Source organism: Arachis hypogaea, chromosome 2, assembly GCF_003086295.3.
Source record: "Arachis hypogaea cultivar Tifrunner chromosome 2, arahy.Tifrunner.gnm2.J5K5, whole genome shotgun sequence".
Lineage (NCBI taxonomy): Eukaryota > Viridiplantae > Streptophyta > Magnoliopsida > Fabales > Fabaceae > Arachis > Arachis hypogaea.
The window spans coordinates 48,507,173-48,528,590 of NC_092037.1; the positions used below are offsets into that span (position 1 = coordinate 48,507,173).

At 38.2% G+C, this 21,418-nt stretch overlaps 1 protein-coding gene and 1 long non-coding RNA gene across 2 annotated transcripts; both read left to right on the forward strand.

The window, feature by feature from the left end:
* The first annotated feature begins 2,131 nt into the window (after window positions 1–2,131).
* LOC112743861 (ammonium transporter 1 member 1) lies at window positions 2,132–4,150 on the forward strand. The gene has a single exon (XM_025793244.3). It carries the CDS (start codon window positions 2,569–2,571, stop codon window positions 4,072–4,074), a length of 1,506 nt encoding a protein of 501 aa, XP_025649029.1. The 5' UTR covers window positions 2,132–2,568; the 3' UTR covers window positions 4,075–4,150.
* A 1,821-nt stretch (window positions 4,151–5,971) lies between these two features.
* LOC140179053 (uncharacterized) lies at window positions 5,972–19,839 on the forward strand. Its single transcript, XR_011872654.1, has 2 exons — window positions 5,972–6,100; window positions 19,187–19,839. It is a non-coding gene; the product is annotated as an uncharacterized lncRNA (long non-coding RNA).
* The last annotated feature ends 1,579 nt before the right edge of the window (window positions 19,840–21,418 follow it).

Consider the following 21,418-nt stretch of genomic DNA (forward strand, 5'->3'; position numbering starts at 1 on the left):
ATATGGTGGTTCATAAGAAACTCCAAAAAGTACTTAATAACTGTGATTCAGAATATACAAACAATTCAAAGCCCTGATAATTGACTCCTAATTCTACTCAACTTGCATAGTATAATTTGCTTCCTCTAAGATTCCCAATAGTTCCTTTAACATTTTGCTATGCAGAATCAAAACGAGACAGGTAATGTTTATGCTATAGTTTGAGTAAGTTCACTATATTAGTGCTGTCACAACTTACATGGAAAAAACATCCGGTTTTATTCCTTGATGGCGAATGAATTTTCATTTATTCTTCTCTTCTTTCCGATTGGCTGAAATATCAATCAGTGTTTAGTGGTTGGTTCCAGGAGTCTGAATCGTGTTTGTTCCAGGAATGTGAATCGCGGAAGTCAGACATGGTTCCTGCCCCATGCAGAACAAAATCACTCATTAAAACAAAGCGCAGTATGATTCAGCTGTTCTCTTCTGTCATACTGCTCTAGGTCAATAGGAAACTGCAAAGCATGTCCAATTAATCAGACGCTAAATAATGTTGGAGAAGGTAAATTGAATAAAAAATATTTATAATGGTGAAAACTCTGCACATCATTTAAACTACTCAAAATTGTTGTGCGTATGTTAATATTTGACAAGCTTCCATCAGGAAGTGGCTCAAGCTAATTCTTCAACAAAGTTAGTACTCTATGATCCAAAAACTCTAATTGGAACTGTTTCCTACAAAATAGACAAATAGTTGGTGGAAAATAACCAAAGAAAATATGCACATGAACATAAAGTATTAAGGAAACACCAGATCACACTTAATATGACAGAAAATCAATAGCTTACTTCGAGAGGATTTCTGTTAGAAGATCCAACTTCTTTAGTTTATTAATGGCAGGCTTCCCCTGTCTATTAAGTTCAGCATCCTCTTCAGTTGTGACCTCAAGCTCAGCCATGACGTTCTCAACTAATAAAGTTATTTCTGCAAGACTTCTCTCATTCTTCTTCTTTTTCTTACCTATCTTGAAAAGATCCTTAATTTCATCATCCTCTTCACCTTGCTCTGCCAAGAAAATCAACATATGTCAGGTGTCAAAAGCTTTATAGTAAAACACTCCAACAAAACGCATAATTGATTTCTTGAAGAAATTGTCTCTAACTAGATCATAAACAGAGACCGAATAGCTTGAAATGAAAAGAAAGCTTAAGTTACATCCATCACATATTTTGGTTTATAACATGCTACTAGTACCAAAACATTATCCTAATCAGAAGGATATCAAACACAATGGATCTGCTATTCTGCTTACAGGAGAATCTAGCAGTAAAAAGAAAAAATTCGGGAGAATTAATCACCAACCTGGGGAGCATCACCAGGAGAACGAGGTTCATCACTGCCTATAGTAACCACCAGCTTCCACCCCAGTGTCGTCTATAAAGTTGTCATCATCCACATTCCTAACACCCTCATGATCATCCTATATAATGGAAACGAAATTTTTAAACAGAATCATAATACTAATTTCTGAATTTGCAAACAGACTAAACCAAATCAAACAGTAGTAACAAATAAAAATAGAACAAAAGATAGAACTAGAGCATTATGAACAAAATCATAAACACAGAAATTGAAATCAGAATCATAAGAACAAATTCTAAAATTTTTTAACCCTCATAAACAGAATCCAAAAAAATTCAAACAACCGAATAAACAGAACAAAAAAATAATTGAATGAAATCAATGAAACAAATTCGTATGGAAAACCTAAACAAAAAATAAGTAGAACAAAAAAATAATTGAATGAGTTCAATGAAGCAGATTCATACAACAAGAACATAAAAGGAACGAAAAAAGCAAAATTAATGAAGCAAATTTATACCTAAAACTGAGGCTCCATTGAAACTCTAGAAGTGGAGGATGAAGGAGGAGACGAAGTACCACGGCGTTGACGACGACTAGAAGAGAGAAGAGAAAAGATAGAACAGAGATACTGAGAATGAACGACGGAGAGAAAGAGTCTAATAGCAACGTCGGGAGATGGGCTGAGACTGGCATCGAGTGCCGGATTGGACGGCGATGGTAATGACAGAGACCAAAAAAGAGTAGAGCAGGTGGCAGTGGCTTTGTGGATAAATTGAAAAGTGAGATGAAATTAGAGTTTTATTAGATAAATTTTAAAAATATTTGTAATAAAGGTAAAAAAATTATTGTTATTATTAAACTACAATATGAAGTACATTTACAAATTATTTTTTGTGCATATTAAAAAAGCTCAAAAACTTTGAACTTACTAAAGATAGACCCAATTCTTGATACCGTATACTTTTCTTTTAAATAAACAGAAAATGTGAAATTGTGGAAAAGTCTTCTTTCCTTCTCTCTCTCACTGGTCAAAGTCTTCACCCTCCCATTTCCCACTTTCGCCTTATATATGGCAACTACTAACCACTCATAAGCACACACACGGAATCCCTGTGCATCCTCAGCGAAAATCACTCGATTCCTTCTCTCCTTTGATTCTTCAAATCGTCAATTAAAAATCTTTTAAAAACAGTCAAAACTCACAAACACAACGAAACAGAACCATGGCTCAGCCGTCATGCTCAGCGGCGCAACTGGCACAATACTTCGGCCCCAACGCCACCAACGCTGCAGCCGCTGCAAGTCTCATCTGCGATCAGTTCACCGCCGTGAGTATGCAGTACAAAGACACCAAGCACGCGGTGGACAGCACCTACCTCCTCTTCTCAGCCTATCTCGTCTTCTCCATGCAGCTCGGCTTCGCCATGCTCTGCGCCGGCTCCGTCCGCGCCAAGAACACCATGAACATCATGCTTACCAACGTCCTCGACGCCGCCGCCGGCGGCCTCTTCTACTACCTATTCGGTTTTGCCTTTGCTTTCGGCGTCCCCTCCAATGGCTTCATCGGCCGCCACTTCTTCGGCCTCAAGCAAGTTCCTTCAGAAGCTCAGGATTTTGACTACAGCAACTTCCTCTACCAGTGGGCCTTCGCCATCGCCGCCGCTGGCATCACCAGCGGCTCTATCGCGGAGCGGACGCAGTTCGTCGCTTACCTCATCTACTCATCCTTCCTCACTGGCTTCGTCTACCCCGTTGTGTCGCATTGGATCTGGTCCACCGATGGGTGGGCCAGTGCCTTCAACACAGGGAACCTCCTCTTCGGATCTGGAGTCATCGATTTTGCGGGATCCGGAGTCGTTCACATGGTCGGTGGCATTGCCGGTTTATGGGGTGCCCTAATTGAGGGGCCCAGAATAGGCCGTTTCGATCACACCGGCCGAGCGGTGGCTTTACGTGGGCACAGTGCATCATTGGTGGTACTTGGTACTTTCATGCTCTGGTTTGGTTGGTATGGATTTAACCCTGGCTCTTTTAACAAGATTCTAGTTTACTACGACGAATCTGGCAATTATTATGGTCAATGGAGTGCTGTTGGTAGGACCGCAGTAACTACAACCTTAGCCGGTTGTACGGCCGCCCTAACAACACTTTTTGGGAAAAGGATATTGTCTGGTCACTGGAACGTGACTGATGTTTGTAACGGGTTGCTAGGCGGGTTCGCAGCGATCACGGCCGGATGCTCTGTCGTGGAGCCTTGGGCTGCAATTGTGTGCGGCTTTTTTGCCTCCTTGGTTTTGATTGGCTGCAATAAATTGGCTGAAAAAGTCAAATATGACGACCCGTTGGAGGCCGCTCAGCTTCATGGCGGCTGCGGCGCGTGGGGTGTGATTTTCACCGCTCTCTTTGCGAAGGAGGAGTATGTGAAACAGGTCTACGGGTCGGGTCGGAGGCACGGGCTGTTGATGGGTGGTGGCGGAAAACTGCTGGCGGCGCATGTGATTCAGATTCTGGTTATTACTGGTTGGGTGAGTGCTACAATGGGTCCACTTTTCTTTGTTTTGAATAAGATGAAGTTGCTTCGGATCTCACCGGAGGATGAACTCGCGGGTATGGATCTGACCCGACATGGTGGGTTTGCTTATGCTTACGAGGACGATGAATCGCACAAGCATGGGATTCAGTTGAAAAGAATTGAGCCAAACGCTTCCTCAACTCCTACCACAGAATGATGATAAGTTTTTCATATTTGCACTTGCATATCATGTATTTTTGCTAGGTATAAAAATAAGATTTGTCTTTTTGTTATTTTGTCTCCCTCGTTCTCTTTGTTTGGGCTTTGTAAATGTAATATTAATTAGGTAAATTTTATAATGGTTACAAAACTTTAAGCATATTTAAAAAATTTTGTTAAAATTATAATATTATTTTAATATTAATGTTTTAATTTAATTATATTTTTAACAAATAGTCAAATATTAAATATAAATGTAATTTTAGTTACAATTTTACCTATAAGTTTCATGATTTGTTAATTTAATTATATAAATTTATTTGTAGCATTGTACTTTTTGTCATGTGTTAAAATTAAGTCACATAATATAAATACAAATGCAAAGAAAGAAAAAGTAAAAGAAAGACAAGGGAAGTTAGACAAGTGGAGTTGTTCAATACAAATTTTCTGGGTTTTTTAGTTAATATTTAATTTAGTTTCTAAATTTATCTGTAAATCTCAATTAATATTTAATAAATTTATATTCTAATTTTTAAAAATTCTCTCTAATATGGTTTAACTGAAATATTCTTCTAGTATAATTGATATTTTTAAAATTCTAATTTTCTTCTATTTTAAAAGTTTTGAAAATTTTTTATTTAATTATGCTATAAATAGTAACATTTTATTTTATTTAATACATAGTAAGTTTAGACAACAATAAAAATTTATGTGTATTGACATATTTGACCATTCACATATATATTAAATTGTATTAACACAAAATTAAAGAGGGAGTAAAATTTTTTTTTCTAGGAAAAGAATTTAATAATGAATTTTTCTAAAATAAATACAAATAAAAATTAAGAATCAAGAATTATGAATTAGGTCAAAAAATTACGTATGTTTTAAAAAGATTTTTTTAATCAATGAACATTTTAAAAAATTAAGAATTACTAAAAAGTTCTTTCACTTTATTTTACATTATTTTATTAATAACAAATAAAAAAAAAATAATATAGCTAACAGAAAAATAATTGACTGAAAATATGTATCATATTTTATATACCATGATATCATTACTAAAATATGTATAAGCTAAGTAGTTAAAGTGGTGAGATGATAATTTTTTTTTATTACTTGAATGTAAATGACAATAGTATACTTGAATGTCAATGACAATAGCATAGAGATCTAAATAAAACTAAACACTCATATTACATACCATGTCAACAAAAATAAATAAAAAAGAAACTTTTAATAGGACAATAACATGAAAATAAAAGTATTATTTTTGGTGGAAAAAATTGATCCACATATAGCATATCTCTCCGGACTTACATGTATAATAATTGTTCATACCCTAATTCAATAAATAAAAGCCATTCTCAATAGAGATAAAAGACCCACCAAAAAAGGTGACCTTCACAGGTAGCTGCTCCCGAGAATCTCGACTGAAAATTTTATCTTCTCTAATAAGATAAGTCCTAACAAACTCTCAAGATAAAGGGAACAATTAGCCATCAGAAAGATGGAATTACTCCAACAAAAGTGGTTATCGACTCTACTATAAATTCACTAACACCTCTCAGATATAGACACATTCTGATCTACTAAAAACCTTTCTAAAATTCTTGCAAATTTAAGCATCGGAGTCTCTTGTAGGTATCACCCCAAATAACTCAGACAGGCGGCACCTCAGCACTAAAGAGGTCGGATGCTACCATACTAAGGGATCTGGACCTCATGTTCAGCCCCAAATCAATGTTTTAGGTAACCTTCGGAATATTGGCGCCATTGCCAGGGACTTGGAATTCGCCTATTGACAATTGCGGACCACTAGCATGAGTACGGTCACTCAGCATCTGAATCTGAGCAAGAAGCTCAACTAGAAGGCCAGGCCATCATACTCCTGCCTCTACCACAAAACCCTCATGGGCCTCACGGGGAAGGGACTTTGGGAAATCTTCACCCAAGGAGGATCCATTCTGAAGTCCATGAAGAACTGAATATTGATGGTTTAGAAGTTATAATAAATTCTCGTTGTAAGTATAGTTTCTAAACCAAGAAATCAACCTTTCTTAAAAATATTTTGGTTGTCACAAGTAACAAACCCCTTTGAAATTGATAACCGAAGTATTTAAACCTCGAGTCGTTTTCTCAAGGAATTGCAGGGATATATTCTTATTATTGGTTGAGTTTGTGTAAATTGGGGTTTTGGATTAAGAAATAAGAAGAGTGAATTGCAGAGAAAAAAATAATAACAATAAAAAGCATTGACTAAGAGAAGATTGATCGGAAGTTCTATCCTTGTTGGAATTTTCTCAAGATCAATTAATAATTGGTAGTTGTTTCTACTTAGTTAACCCTCAACGAATAAAGGAAAGTCAAGTTAAAAGTCAACTTCTATTCACAAGTCCTAATCCTCTCCCTTGGGAAGGATTAGAGTTAGTGACTAACAAGCCAACCAACAATGAACCAATTACAATTGAACTCTTGAGTATTCCAACTCAAGGTTCTCCTTTTAATCAACTCCCAATCAAATTGGGAGTCTACTCTATCAACATGCATACCATCTTCGTTGTTGGGAGAAGGGAGTAGAAAAGAGACATGATAATAAAATTGAGAAAAATTAAATAAATAATAAAATTAAATGAAAAAGTACTCTTTGCATTAATAATTTAAATGAACATTGAACCTGGAGCTCAGAAGAATTGTAAGTTGAAATAATAATAAATCCTAAATCCTTTAAAAGGGATCATAATCCTAAGAGAGAGGAGAGAGAGGAGAGAGCCTCTCTCTCTAAAGCTACATCTAAATTATGAAAAATGAATTATGAGTCCTCTCTTTCATTCTTCCACTTTGTAGTCTTTAATCTGTGTTTTCTAGGCTTGAAACTGGGCCGAAAATAACCCAGAATTCGCTGGTTATGAAATCTGCCACGCTGATTTTCGCAGATACGACGTGTCCGCGTGGAGCACGGGTTTGCGTCGTCTATCTGTACTGCCACTATGGCAAATTATATATCAAATCGAAGCCCCAAATGTTAGCTTTCCAACGCAACTGGAACCGTGTCATTTGAACTTCTGTAGCTCAAGTTATGACCGTTTGAGTGCGAAGAGGTCAGGCTGACAGCTTTGGCAATTCCTTCAGTTTCTTGTATTCCTTCCACTTTTGCATGCTTCCTTTCCATCCTCTAAGCCATTCCTGCCCTATAATCTCTGAAATCACTTAACACACATATCAAGGCATCGAATGGTAATAAGAGAGGATTAAACATAGCAAAAATAAGACCAAAGAAGCATGTTTTCAATCATAGCATAGAATCAGGAAGGAAATTGTAAAACATGCAAATCATATGAATAAGTGGATAAAGAGTTGATAAAAATCACTCAATTAAGTACAAGATAAACCATAAAATAGTGGTTTATCAACCTCCCCACGCTTAAACATTAGCATGTCCTCATGCTAAGCTCAAGAGAAGCTATAAAGGAGTGAAGAGGAATGATAGAGAATATGAAATGTAACCTATCCATGTAAATGCAACTACATGCAAAATGTTTCTACCTACTTGGTTAAAAGTAAATAAGTTTTCTAAGCCAAATATGAATCAAATTCCACTAATTCAAATTTCACAATAAAAGATAAGTAAACTTGTAGGAAGATAGCTTGTAAAAGTAGGGAACATAGAATCAAGCATTGAACCCTTACTGGTAGTGTATATCACTCTAGTCTCTCTAGTGTATAGGATAATTACTCTATTCTTCTCTAATCATACTTTCTAAACTTTGTTCTTCATCTAACCAATCAACAAATATTTAATATATACATACAAACATCATGAGGTCTTTTTCAAGGTTGTAATGGGGCTAAGGTAAGGGTAAGGGTATATATAAGACTAAGTGAGCTAATAATTGAACCCTTGATTAGTCTAAGATGTCACCTAACATATACATACTCTATATAATCTAGAAATCTTGCCTAGCTACCCAATTTCCCACTTGTGTGTTACATACTCATGCACCAATTTTATTTTTGATTTTATCCCATGTGCATTGATTCTTTAATTTTTGCATTGGGGTAAATTTTTTTGTCCCCTTATTTAATTACTTAATAAATTTTTTTCTCTTTTTTTTTTGAAATATAAGAATAATATATCAATGCACATGGTGTTTTAATTATTTTGATTTCACATGAGCATGCTCCCAAATTTCAAATAATTTATTCACTTTAATACCTTTTTTCTATCATCCCATGTTTCCATAAATTTCTCCACACTTAGTTGATACACAATTTCTATCTTAAGCTAACCAAGGATTCAACTTGGAATTTTTAATTTGTTTTTCTGCTTAAGGCTAGTAATGTGGTTATAGAATATAATGGGATTAAAAGGCTCAAGGGGGGCTAACAAGGGTGATGTAAAAGGTAGGCTTATTTGGGATAAGTGAGCAAAAATTTAAATATTGGCCTCAATCACATGCAGGTATGTATCTACATTCTATATTGGACATATAGACTGAAACAAAGTAAAGATTACAATCATAGAGAAAGAAACACACAAGAATAAAATTTATGGTTTAAATAGTGTAACCATGTAATTAAGCTCAAAATCTCACGGGTTGTGTGCTCTTTAGCTCAAAAATCATGTTCCAATTTACAATCTTCAAACAAATTTAACACATAGAAAATTTTTAATTTTTAATTTAAATTAGTGAAAATTTTCAAAAATAGGGTCCTAGAAAGAAACTTATTATTTTTCAACCAAGTACTACTTAAATGCATAAAATCAAACAAACATACAATCAAATATGCAAATGCAACAATGAACAAACAAAGAAAATAGAGTATTGGTGTTGAAAAGAAGGTAACTAACCCCTGGATGTCGGTATCGACCTTCCCACACTTAAAGATTGCACCGTCCTCGGTGCATGCTAAGATGTGCAAGTGGATGGGGGTTGTGGTTCCTCAGTTGGTGCTCTTTTTTTTTCCTTTCCTTGCTGGTGGCTTGGGAGTAGTTTTCTCTCTGCCCTTCTTGGTGGCCATCCTAAAAAGGGAAAAAAAGTAACTTTTAAAGCTAAGGGTTAGAGCAAGGAAGAGAACGGGAAATGTGGTAATCAATGCACAGTAAAGAAGAATGACGTTAACACATGGTCATGACTACATGTGAAAAGTCATCAATGGAAATATAGCAAGTGCATGTGATGACAATTAAATGCAAGATGTTTATTGGCATGCTTGCAAAGGCATGAGTAGCATAGATCAAGCATTAAATGTCCAAGTTAGATTACCAAGTCTTTCAAACTAACAATATGTTGTAATAACAATTATATTTAATTAATAAAATATAAAAGAGATTTTGTGAAAAATAGGCATTAAAGTAGTAGGATAGTATAAAAGTAGTGCATGATGCCATACGGGCTTTTTCACAAACACATAGCATGCATGGGAAATAAGTTATTGAAGGTATTAAATTGAACATGTAAGCAACCCTATAAAAAGTAATATATAATTGTCAAAATAATTCCTGAATAATTCACAAGCAAAATATGGAAAATAATGACCCAAATAAATTTCCAACACCAATTAAAAGAAAAAGAAAGAAAAAGAAGGGAAGGAAGAAAGAAATAAGAAGGGAAAGAACGGAGTTAGATTTGGGGAAGAAAAGATAAGATATTTGGCTGATTTGGATAAGCTGTGCGGCGCAGGCTACGCGAGCGCGTGAGTGACGCGTTTGCGCGAATAGCGCTTCTATGAAATGACGCAGTCGCGTCATCCACGCGGTCGCGTGGATCGATTTGTGCCATTAGCGCGAGGGCAGCCTCGCGGTCGCGCAACTCTCTTTTTGAAATTCATATTGCCAAATCCTTGGGTGACGCGGTCGCGTGGTTGACGCGATCGCGTGGATGACCTAAATTTGAAAACGGCGCAGACGCGTAGGGCACCCGTACGCGTGGCAGGGCTTGTGCAGCTAGCATAGGTTCAACCCAGCTCTAGCTCAACTTTCGGCCATACACCCTTTTTACGTCGATTTTAAGGCACGCATTCGCGTGGGTGACGCGGACGCATGGGAGGCATTTTTCTCACATGACGCGAACGCGTCACCGACGCGGTCGCGTGGACCAATTGGTGCCAAAGGCATGCCTCCAGCCGTACTTTTGCGTGACTCTCTGTTCAATTTTGTTTTCTTCCCAACGCACATATGACGCAGACGCGTCGGCGACGCTTACGCGTCACGTGCGCGTGTTTTTTTTTGATGCAGTATGCAGAATGCAATGCTAATATGAATGTTATGCAAAATTTCAGGTTCAATCAAAATTCAAAAACAAACAAAATAGACTAGAATTAAAACTGAAGAGGGACGATCATACCATGGTGAGTTGTCTCCCACCTAGCACTTTTAGTTAAAGTCCTTAAGTTGGACATTTGAGGAGCTTCCTGTTATGGTGGCTTGTGCTTGTATTCATCCAAAAATCTCCCCCAAACTAGGCGCAGAAAGCCTTCAAATAAGAAATTATATATTAAATCGAAGCCCCGGACGTTAGCTTTCCAACGCAACTGGAATCGTGTCATTTGGACCTCTGTAGCCCATGTTATGACCGTTTGCATGCTTCCTTTCCATCCTCTAACTCATTCCTGCCCTATAATCTCTGAAATCACTTAACACACATATCAAGGGATCGAATGATAATAAGAGAGGATTAAACATAGCAAAATTAAGACCAAAGAATCATGTTTTCAATCATAGTACAGAATCAGGAAGGAAAATGTAAAACATGCAAATCATATGAATAAGTGGGTAAAGAGTTGATAAAAACCACTCAATTGAGTACAAGATAAACTATAAAATAGTGATTTATCAGTGCATCATCTCGAGGATGAGGACCGCCCTCATACAACCAAGATCCTGGACCTGGTTCATGGCCAGGGGGATCAACTGGAATAGATCAAACACGAGGCTGAACGACAACGAAAAGCAGAATGGGAGTTATGAAGAAAGGTGAGACGACAAAATGAGCTTGAAGACAAGCTTCGAAAGCTAGAAGCTGATCTACGAAATAGGAATGACCAAGCAAATCGTGATGAAAGCCTCTTGGGAGGAGAATATCCATTCACAGAAGGGATCATGAGGGATAAAGTTCCCAGGAATTTCAAATCACCCGATATGGATCTCTATGACGGAATATCCGACCCAAGCCACCACCTCAGTAACTTCAAAAAGGAGAATGTACCTGGCCGACGCTTCTGACGCTGCCAGTTGTAAAGTCTTCCCGACTACTCTAATGAAGGCAGCCATGAAGTGGTTCGATAGCCTACCACCCCGATCAATAACCAGTTTCCTCAACCTTGTTAGAAAGCTTTTAACTAGATTCTCTATCCAAAAGGATAAAACCAAGCACATCCCGAGCTTGTTGGGAGTTAAGTAAGAAGTCGATGAAACTCTTCGCGACTATATGGAAAGGTTCAACAAGGCCTACCTGGAAATTTAAAATTCGCCCACTGAAGCCGTGATCATGGGCTTAGTTAACAATCTCAGAGAGGGACCATTCTCTTGGTCAATATCCAAATAATACATGACTTTTTTGAACAAAGTTCAAGAAAGAGCAGAAAAATATATCAACATGGAGAAAAATTCCCATCTTAGGGAACTTTTTCTACGGACAAACCTGTCCTACTACCCGGAAAAAGGAAAAGGAGCCCAAAAGAGAGAGGAGCAGAACACAAAAAAGCCCAAAAAGTATAATAATTATACTCCTTTAAGGGTCTCCTTGTGGACGTGTATAGAGAAAATATGTCATACGGAGAGGCTTCCACCTCCTCGTCCGATTAAACACAAAAAAGCTGGAAGTCAGATAGAATATTGTGAGTAACATAAGCTCTATGGACATTCCACTAATGAATATTATGACTTGAAGAATGTCATAGAAAAGCTGGCCAGAGAAGGCCGACTTGACAAATACCTGGCCTACAGATCGGATGACTCAAGGAAAAGAAAATGAGATGAAGAAGGAGGACGACCAGATCACCCTCCTCACACCCCAGAACGACATATACACATGATCAATGAGGGGTTTGCAGGAGGAGGAATATCAAAATCCTCACAAAAAAGACACCTCAAGGAGGTATATCAAGTCGGGGAAGACAGTCAATTGACTGACTTTCCCACTATCTCATTCACTAAAGAAGACGGTTAAGGAATATTACTTGGGCATGACGACCCATGGTGATAACTATGATCCTGGCAAATGCTAACCTCCATAGAACCTTGATAGATTAGGGTTGCTCGGCTGATATTTTGTTCAAACCCTCTTTTGACAAGCTCAGGTTAGAAGAAAAGGATCTAAAAGCATACCCAGACAGCCTCTTCGGACTGGGAGATACCCCAATCTGACTTCTTGGTTAGATCTCATTGTACACCACTTTCAGAAAAGGTATCATGTCAAAGACGCTAAGTATTAACTACATCGTAGTTGATGTAAACTCAGCTTAAAATGCCTTAATAGGCCAGACCACCTTGAACTGACTTGCAGTAGTTGTTTCTACTGCTCATCTCTGCATGAAATTCCTTATAGCAAAAGGGATCGCAACTGTAAAAGCGGACCAAAAATTGGTCCGAAAATGCTACAATGAGAGCCTCAGTTTGAAAAACAATCCAGGAGGAAAAGAAGTCAACACCATCGAGTTAGGAGGGGTCCAAACTCGTGAAGAATTGCGCCCCCAACCTAAGGAAAAAATAAAAGAGGTACAAATTGAAAACCATCTTGACGAGACAACAAGCATAGGGGAACCTAAAAGGAAGCATAAAGGAATAGCTCGTTGACCTATTAAGCAAAAACTCTGATCTCTTCACCTGGAAGGCTTCTGACATGCCCGGAATAAATCCTGACCTGATGTCCCATAAACTTGCCGGAGACAGGGTTTATATGGGAGGTAAAATATCTACTATGGTTAGCTAACATTGTGTTGGTGAAAAAATAAAACGGAAAGTGAAGAATGTGTGTTGATTATACCGACCTCAATAAAGCCTGCCCTAAGGATGCATATCCATTCCCCAGTATTGATGCTCTGGTCAACTCGGCCTCATGCTATATATATTTGTCCTTTATGGATGCCTACTCGGGATACAATCAAATTCCGATGTTTAAGTCAGATCAAGAGAAGACCTCGTTCATAACTCCAAAGGCTAACTATTATTACATAGTAATGCCTTTTGGATTAAAGAACGCAGGGCCTACAAAGTGTCTTCTGCTCACATAAGAAAACTCATGAAGATATACGTGGACGACATGCTTGTTAAGACCAAAGAGGACGCAACACTATTGTTTGATCTCTCAGAGGTATTATCTACTATAAGGAAGCATGAAATGAGGTAAAATCCCTCAAAATGCAGTTTTGCAGAAGAAGCTGGCAAGTTTTCTAAGGTTCATGTTAACCCAAAGAGAAATAAAAGCAAACCCGGACAAATGTTAGGCCATACTGAACATGAAGAGCCTGACTTGTACTAAAGAGGTCCAATAGCTAAATGGAAGGTTGGCAGCTCTATCTCGAATCTTAGCTAGATCAACCCTAAAATCACTTCTCTGTTACTCAATCTTAAGGAATGGAAAGCAATTCGAATGGACCCCAAAATACAAACAAGCCTTCTAAGATTTCAAAGCATTCTTGGGGCAACCACCCATACTCACCCGACCTATCAAAGGGGAATAGCTCGTGCTGTATTTAGCAGTGGGAAGCCGAGCTATAGCTTCTGCTTGATCCGAGAAGACAAAATGGGGCAGTAGCCTATCTATTTCATCAGCAAAGCCCTACAAGGGGAAAAATTAAACTACCAAAAGATAGAGAAGTTCACTTATGCCCTTATCCTCATATCTCGAAGGCTTTGACCTTACTTCCAAGCTCATACCATCAAAGTCCGCACTAATTAACCGATGAAACACATTCTACAAAAAATAGACTTGGCCAGAAGAATGTTACAATGGGCGGTGGAGCTGTCCGAGTTCGACCTAAGGTACAAAGCTCAGATAGCCATCAAGTCACAATACCTTGCCGACTTTATCGCCGAGTACACTAAAAGTCCGGAAAACCTAGTTATATGAAGTTTGTATGTAGATAGGTCATCAAACAAAGCTGAAAGTGGAGCATGTATTATTCTAGAAAGCGACCAAGAAACCCGGATAGAACTCTCCTTAAGGTTCAAGTTCCCTGCTTCCAATAATCAAGCAAAATATGAAGCCTTACTTGCTGGCTTGAAGCTATCTAAGGAAGTTGAAGAAGAAAAAGTGGTGGTGTTCAATGATTCGCAATTAATAACTTCACAAATTAATGGCATCTATTAAGCTAAAGACCCCACTATGAAGAAATACTTGGATAAAACCTGAGAATAATTGACACACTTTTCGGAAAGTGAGGTCTGACATATAGCTTGGGAATCCAACGTCCGAGCTTATGCCCTCTCAAAATTAGCCAACACCAAGCCAGGGGGCAACAATAGAAGTCTTATTTAAGAGACTTTGTAATCACCATCCATATTAAAGGAGGAAGAAGTACTGACCATATCCAAACAACATTTAGGGTGGATGACTCCCACAGCCAACTACCTCAAATTCGATGTACTTTCCAAGGATAAAAAGGAAGCTAGAAGACTCGTAAAAGAGGCACAAAATTACACACTAGTCCATAATGTCATATACAAAAGAAGGACTGATGAGAGAACTTTTGCGTGGTCTAGAAATTTGCGGATAAATCCTCGTTGCAAGTATAGTTTCTAAACCTTCAAAAGTCCTTTCATACAAACGTTTTGGTTGTCACAAGTAACAAACTCCTTTTTAAAATTGATAACCGAGTATTCAAACCTCGGGTCGTCTTCTCAAGGAATTGCAGGGAGGTATGTTCTTATTATTGGTTATGAGTTTGTAAATTAGGGGTTTTAGAAATTAGGGAGCAGTATGTTGCATAAGAAGAAATAAAATAAATAAATAACTATAAAATAAACTCTTGGCAAGGTATGAAAACAGGAAGTCCTATCCTGGTTATCCTTATCAATTGTAAAGAGAATTGGATTCCTCTCCCACTTTGTTAACCTCTAACTATGAAGGTAAGTTGGGTGGATGAATTAATTCTGATTCCTTAGGTCCTAGTCTTTCCTTGGGAAAGACTAGAGTTATTGGAACTTGAATTAATTCTTGAAGAATTCCAATTTTCAATCAACAATGAGTTTGATAACTCAAGGGTCACCAATTATTTAACCAAAGCCGAAAGGAAAAAATAAATCTAAATTGAATTGAAAGCAATCTTAAACAGAATAAAATAATCATAATCTGAAATACCTCAAAATGCATTAATAAAAGAAATCAATTCTAACATGAAGTTTGTAAACCAACATTAACAAACTGAAATAAAATAATAGAATAAATAAAGAACCTGGGATTGAGAGCCACTCCTAAAACTAAGAGAAATCCTAAATCCTAATCTAAGAGAGAGGAGAGAACCTCTCTCTCTAAAAACTACATCTAAAACATGAAAAGTGAATTATGAGAGCCTCCTCATGAATGAATGGATTCCCCCACTTTATAGCCTCTAATCTGTGTTTTCTAGGCTGAAAACTGGGTTAAAAACAGCCTAGAAATTGCCCCCAGCGTATTCTGGTACGTACAGGTCGCGGAAAAGTGACACGGCCGCATGGCTCACGCGGCCGCGCGGGTTGTGTTCCTGCCAGGTCATGCGTCCGCGTGACCCACACGTTCGCGTCACCTGGCATCGGGGCAGATATGGCAAATTATATATCAAATCAAAGCCCCGGACGTTAGCTTTTCAACGCAACTAGAACTGCATCATTTGAACCTCTGTAACTAAAGTTATAGCCGTTTGAGTGCAAAGAGGTCAGGCTGGACAGCTTAGCAATTTCTCCATCTTCTTGTATTCCTTCCACTTTTGCATGCTTCCTTTCCATCCTCTGAGCCATTCCTGCCCTGTAATCTCTGAGATCACTTAACACACATATCAAGAAATCTAATGGTAATAAGAGAGGATTAATAATAAGCAAATATAAGATCAAAGAAGCACGTTTTCAATCATAGTACAAAATCAGGAAGGAAATATAGAACTATGCAAATATTATGAATAAGTGGGTAAAGAGTTGATAAAATCCACTTAATTGAGCACAAGATAAACCATAAAATAGTGGTTTATCAAGGATCTCAACACCCCTCTTAAAATGCGTCCCGACCTCCAACACAAAGGAAGTTTTAAAGGACGTACATAGTGGCATATGTGAAAACCACTTGGGAGCTCGGTCACTGGCTAATAAAGTGATCCGAGCAAGCTTTTTCTAGCCGGCCTTATAAAAGGAGGCAACCGAGTTTGTTAAGGTATGTCTACCTTTCCAGAAACATGTCAATTTCCATGTGGCGCCTCTTGAAGAGCTCATCAGTGTCACCTCACGATGGCCATTCGCAAAATGGGGCCTTGATCTACTCGACCATTTCCACAAGCACCAGGCCAAGTCAAATACCTCATAGTTAGGATTGACTACTTCACTAAATTGATTGAGACAGAACCCTTAGCAACTATCACTGCCCAAAGAAGTCAAAAATTTCTATATAAAAACATTCTCAAAAGGTTTGGAGTTTCCTACTCCATTACCACGGACAATAAGACTCAATTTACTGACTCAACCTTTAAGAACTTAGTGACCGACCTAAAAAGTAAAACACCAGTTCACATCAGTAGAGCATCTCCAAGCCAATGGACAAGCTGAAACTGCCAAAAAATCATATTGGTCAAGTTAAAACACCGACTACAAGACACAAAACGGGCTTCGACTGACGAGCTTCCTCAAGTCTTGTGGGCATACCGAACTACTCCACATTCTACAATGGGAGAATCACCCTTCCGACTTTCTTACGGAATGTAGGCCATGATCCCCATAGAAATAGCAGAAGAATTACCTAGAGTCATATTCTATAATGAAGGAGTTAACATCCAAGCACAGAAGAAAGAGCTCGACCTCCTCCCTGAAGTCCGAGAAAGAGCTCAGATTAGGAAGGAATGTTTAAAGCAAATGATGGCTCTAAGGTATAACCAAAAGGTGATCAAAAGGAACTTCACCACCAACGATCTAATCCTGATCCAAAATGACATCGGAGAGCAGAAATCAGGATAAGGAAAGTTGGCTGCAAATTGGAGAGGACCTTACAAGATAGTAGATGTCTTAGGCAAAGGTTATTACAAAGTGTCCGACCTCCAAGGGCGAGAGCTTCCAAGGTCTTGGCACGCATGTAACCTTAGAAAATACTATAAGTAGATAAAGCAAACCTTGCGTCTTGGTGTACTATTTTGCCCAGTTATAAGGGCTTTTTACCAAGGCACTAGCATGAGGTCTAGAGGCACCTAAGCCTTTAATAAAGTAGATTTATAAAGGAATCTATTATTAATAACAAATCCTATCCTTTTTTTTCTTTCTTCAAAAGTTTTTTATTCTTGAACGCATTAACTTAAGCTCGACAAACTGCAAAAATCATTGCCCAACCTAAAAATGGTCGGCAAAATGAAGCGACAAGGTACAAATTCATGTAAGAAGTTATATAAACATCTCGTACAAAGTGACCTCAAAGAGATCGGATAAAAAATGAGCTGTAAAAGTAACTTAATAAAGGCCTACTACTGGAAGTCAGATCTATAGAAGGAAACTGATATCTCTCAAAATTTACTAAGACTTAAAAGTCAAAGCAAACCATACCCTCTTATGAGAACATAACTTCATTTCAAAAACAGAAGGGTACTTTGCAACATAAAAAGTTTTTAACATTACTTTATAAAAAATAAAGTTGTGAAAACAACTAAATGGAAGATAAAAGTGTTCGAAAAAAATGCAAGCTATTACAAGAAAAGCATTATAAGGCCCATAGGTCAGGACGTACCAGAAATCTAAAGCAAGAGTATAAAAGGCTCAAAGAGGAGTATGGTCCTCACCCGTAACTACATCTTTCCTAGCCGAAGGAGTTAGAGGATGGACAGACACTGGCACGGTAGGAATGCCAGCAGGAGCTGAAGAAGAGGTCTCCATGACAATAACTTCAGGCTGTGCTCCCGACGTTGAGGTCTGACCGACCTGAGGACCCGAAGTCTTCGGGTTAAGGGGAGGCTCGTCCTTATATTCCTCAGGAGCAGGGATGATCTTACCATCTACCATAATATTATCCGTACTAAAAAGAGAAAGATCAAGGTCGGGAGCCAGGACCTTGATCTAGGCTTTTAGGTTTTCAAACATCTCGTCCATCCCCAGTGCGGCCGATTCCTCGAGTTCGGTGCATCTCTCCTTCATCTTCTCCAGCTCCTCTTGAAGTTCCAGCTTTTTCCCAAAGACTTGGGTATAGCTCTCCTCTAACTTTCTCATTTTCTTCTCAACCAAAGTAGTAGCAGCCTCCGACTTCACCGACCTCTCCGGATCTCTCTTCAGGTCGGTTCTCAAAGTCTCCCTCTCTTGCTCCAGCTCCTTCTTAATCTCGTTAAGTTTTTCCACATCAGTAGAGCACTAGCTCTGGCCTGTATAGGAGTGCCCCTCAGCTTCTTAGCCAAAGTGGCACACACTTCGACCATGCGAAGCCCTCCCCGAGCTAAGACTTGAAGGTGATTCTGAAGGACCACATCATCCATACTCACGTGATGATGAGGGAGAAGGTTCTCTTCACCCCAAGTCAAGGCATCAAATTCCTAGAGTAAATGCTATCCCCCTCATTCAACTTTTGTTTCTTGGAGCAGGTTCTATTGAGGAGGGAGACTGAGGACAAGGATCTAAGGGTATAAGCCAGGATGCAGGGGTCAAGATGATTATCTTTGAATCCAAAGGATCGGACTCCGACTTCTTTGGAGAAGATCGGGTAGAGGAAGATCCGAGTTCTCTTTGTAATTGAAGATTCTGAGTTGCCACATTCTTTTTTGCGTTCCTCAGAGTCCTCATATGAGTAGATTTTGAAGCCATACTGATGAGCGGATAATTTATACGCTTTTTGGCATTGTTTTTATATAGTTTTTAGTAAGTTTGAGCTACTTTTAGGGATGTTTTCATTAGTTTTTATGTTAAATTCACATTTCTGGACTTTACTATGAGTTTGTGTGTTTTTCTGTGATTTCAGGTAAATTCTGGCTGAAATTGAGGGATTTGAGCAAAACTCTGAAGAAGGCTGACAAAAGGACTGCTGATGCTGTTGGAATCTGACCTCCCTGCACTCGAAATGGATTTTCTGGAGCTACAGAACTCCAATTGGCGCGCTCTCAATGGCGTTGGAAAGTAGACATCCAGAGCTTTTCAGCAATATATAATAGTCCATGCTTTATTCGGAAATTGACGACGTAACTTGGCGTTGAACGCCAAGTACAAGCTGCTGTCTGGAGTTAAACGCCAGAAAAACTTCATGATCCGGAGTTGAACGCCCAAAACACGTCATAACTCGGAGTTCAACTCCAAGAGAAGCCTCAGCTCGTGGATTGATCAAGCTCAGCCCAAACATACACCAAGTGGGCCCCGGAAGTGGATTTATGCATCAATTACTTACTCATGTAAACCCTAGGAGCTAGTTTATTATAAATAGAACTTTTTACTATCATATTATCATCCTGGATTGTATTTTGAATCCTGTGATCACGTTTTGGGGGCTGGCCATTCGGCTATGCCTGAACCTTTTACTTATGTATTTTCAACGGTGGAGTTTCTGCACACCATAGATTAAGGGTGTGGAGCTCTGCTGTACCTCAAGTATTAATGCAATTCTATTGTCTTTTATTCAAATCTCTCTTATCCTTATTCCAAGATATTCATTCGTACCCAAGAACATGATGAATGTGATGATAAGTAACCCTCATCATCATTCTCACTTATGAACGCACGTGATTGACAACCACTTCCGTTCTACATGCAACAGAGCTTGAATGTGTATCTCTTAGATTCCCCAACAGAATCTTCGTGGTATAAGCTAGATAGATGGCGGCATTCTTGAGGATCCGGAAGGTCTAAACCTTGTTTGTGGTATTCCGAGTAGGACTCTATGATTGGATGACTGTGACGAGCTTCAAACTCCTGAAGGCTGGGCGTGATGACAAGCGCAAAAGAATCAAGGGATTCTATTCCAACCTGATTGAGAACCGACAGATGATTAGCCGTGCTGTGACAGAGCATAGGAACGTTTTCACTGAGAGGATGGGATGTAGCCATTGACAACGGTGATGCCCTACATACAGCTTGCCATGGAAAGGAGTAAGAAGAATTGAGTTGAAGCAGTGGGAGAGCAGGCGTCCTTGAGCCATACAGCATCTCCATTCGCTTATCTGAAATTCCCACCAATGAATCTGCATAAGTATTCTATCCCTTTTATTTATTTTATTTATCCAATTTAATTCCATTTGACTCTATGATTCCACTCACTAACTGAGATCTACAAGATGACCATAGCTTGCTTCATACCAACAATCTCTTTGGGATCGACCCTTACTCACGAAAGGTTTATTACTTGGACGACCCAGTACACTTGCTGGTTAGTTGAACGGAGTTGTGTCCACTCGTGCCAATTTCAAATTCCATAAAAGTACAACCAAAAGAATATGGATCACAATTTCGTCCACCAAGTTTTTGGCGCCGTTGCCGGGGATTGTTCGAGTATGGACAACTGACGGTTCATCTTGTTGCTCAGATTAGGTAATTTTCTTTTCAAAAACTTTTTCAAAAATTTTTCTTTTCTTTTTCGTTTTTCCAAAAATGTTTTTCGAAAAAAAAAATTTAATAAAAATACAAAAAAAAAATTAGAAAATCATAAAAACCAAAAAAATATTTTGTGTTTCTTGTTTGAGTCTTGTGTTAATCTTTAAGTTTGGTGTCAATTGCATGCTTTTAAAATTTTTCTTGCATTCTTTTCGAAAATCTCATGCATTCATAGTGTTCTTCATGATCTTCAAGTTGTTCTTGATAAGTCTTCTTGTTTGATCTTGATGATTTCTTGTTTTGTGTTGTTTGTTGTTTTTCATGTGCACTTTTGCATTCATATTTTCCATGCATTAAAGATTTCTAAGTTTGGTGTCTTGCATGTTTTCTTTGCATTAAAAATTTTTCAAAATTATGTTCTTGATGTTCATCATGATCTTCAAAGTGTTCTTGGTGTTCATCTTGACATTCATAGCATTCTTGCATGCATTCATTGTTTTGATCTAAAAATTTCATGCATTGAATATTTTTGTTGTTTTTCTCTTTCATAATTAAAAATTCAAAAAATCAAAAAAATATCTTTTCCTTATTTTCCTCCAAATTTTCAAAATTTTGGGTTGACTTGGTCAAAAATTTTTAAAATTAGTTGTTTCTTACAAGTCAAGTCAAAATT

Coding starts and splice junctions, on each gene's coding strand:
- LOC112743861 (XM_025793244.3), top strand. CDS start 2,569: ATGGCTCAGCCGTCATGCTCAGCGGCGCAACTGGCACAATACTTCGGC.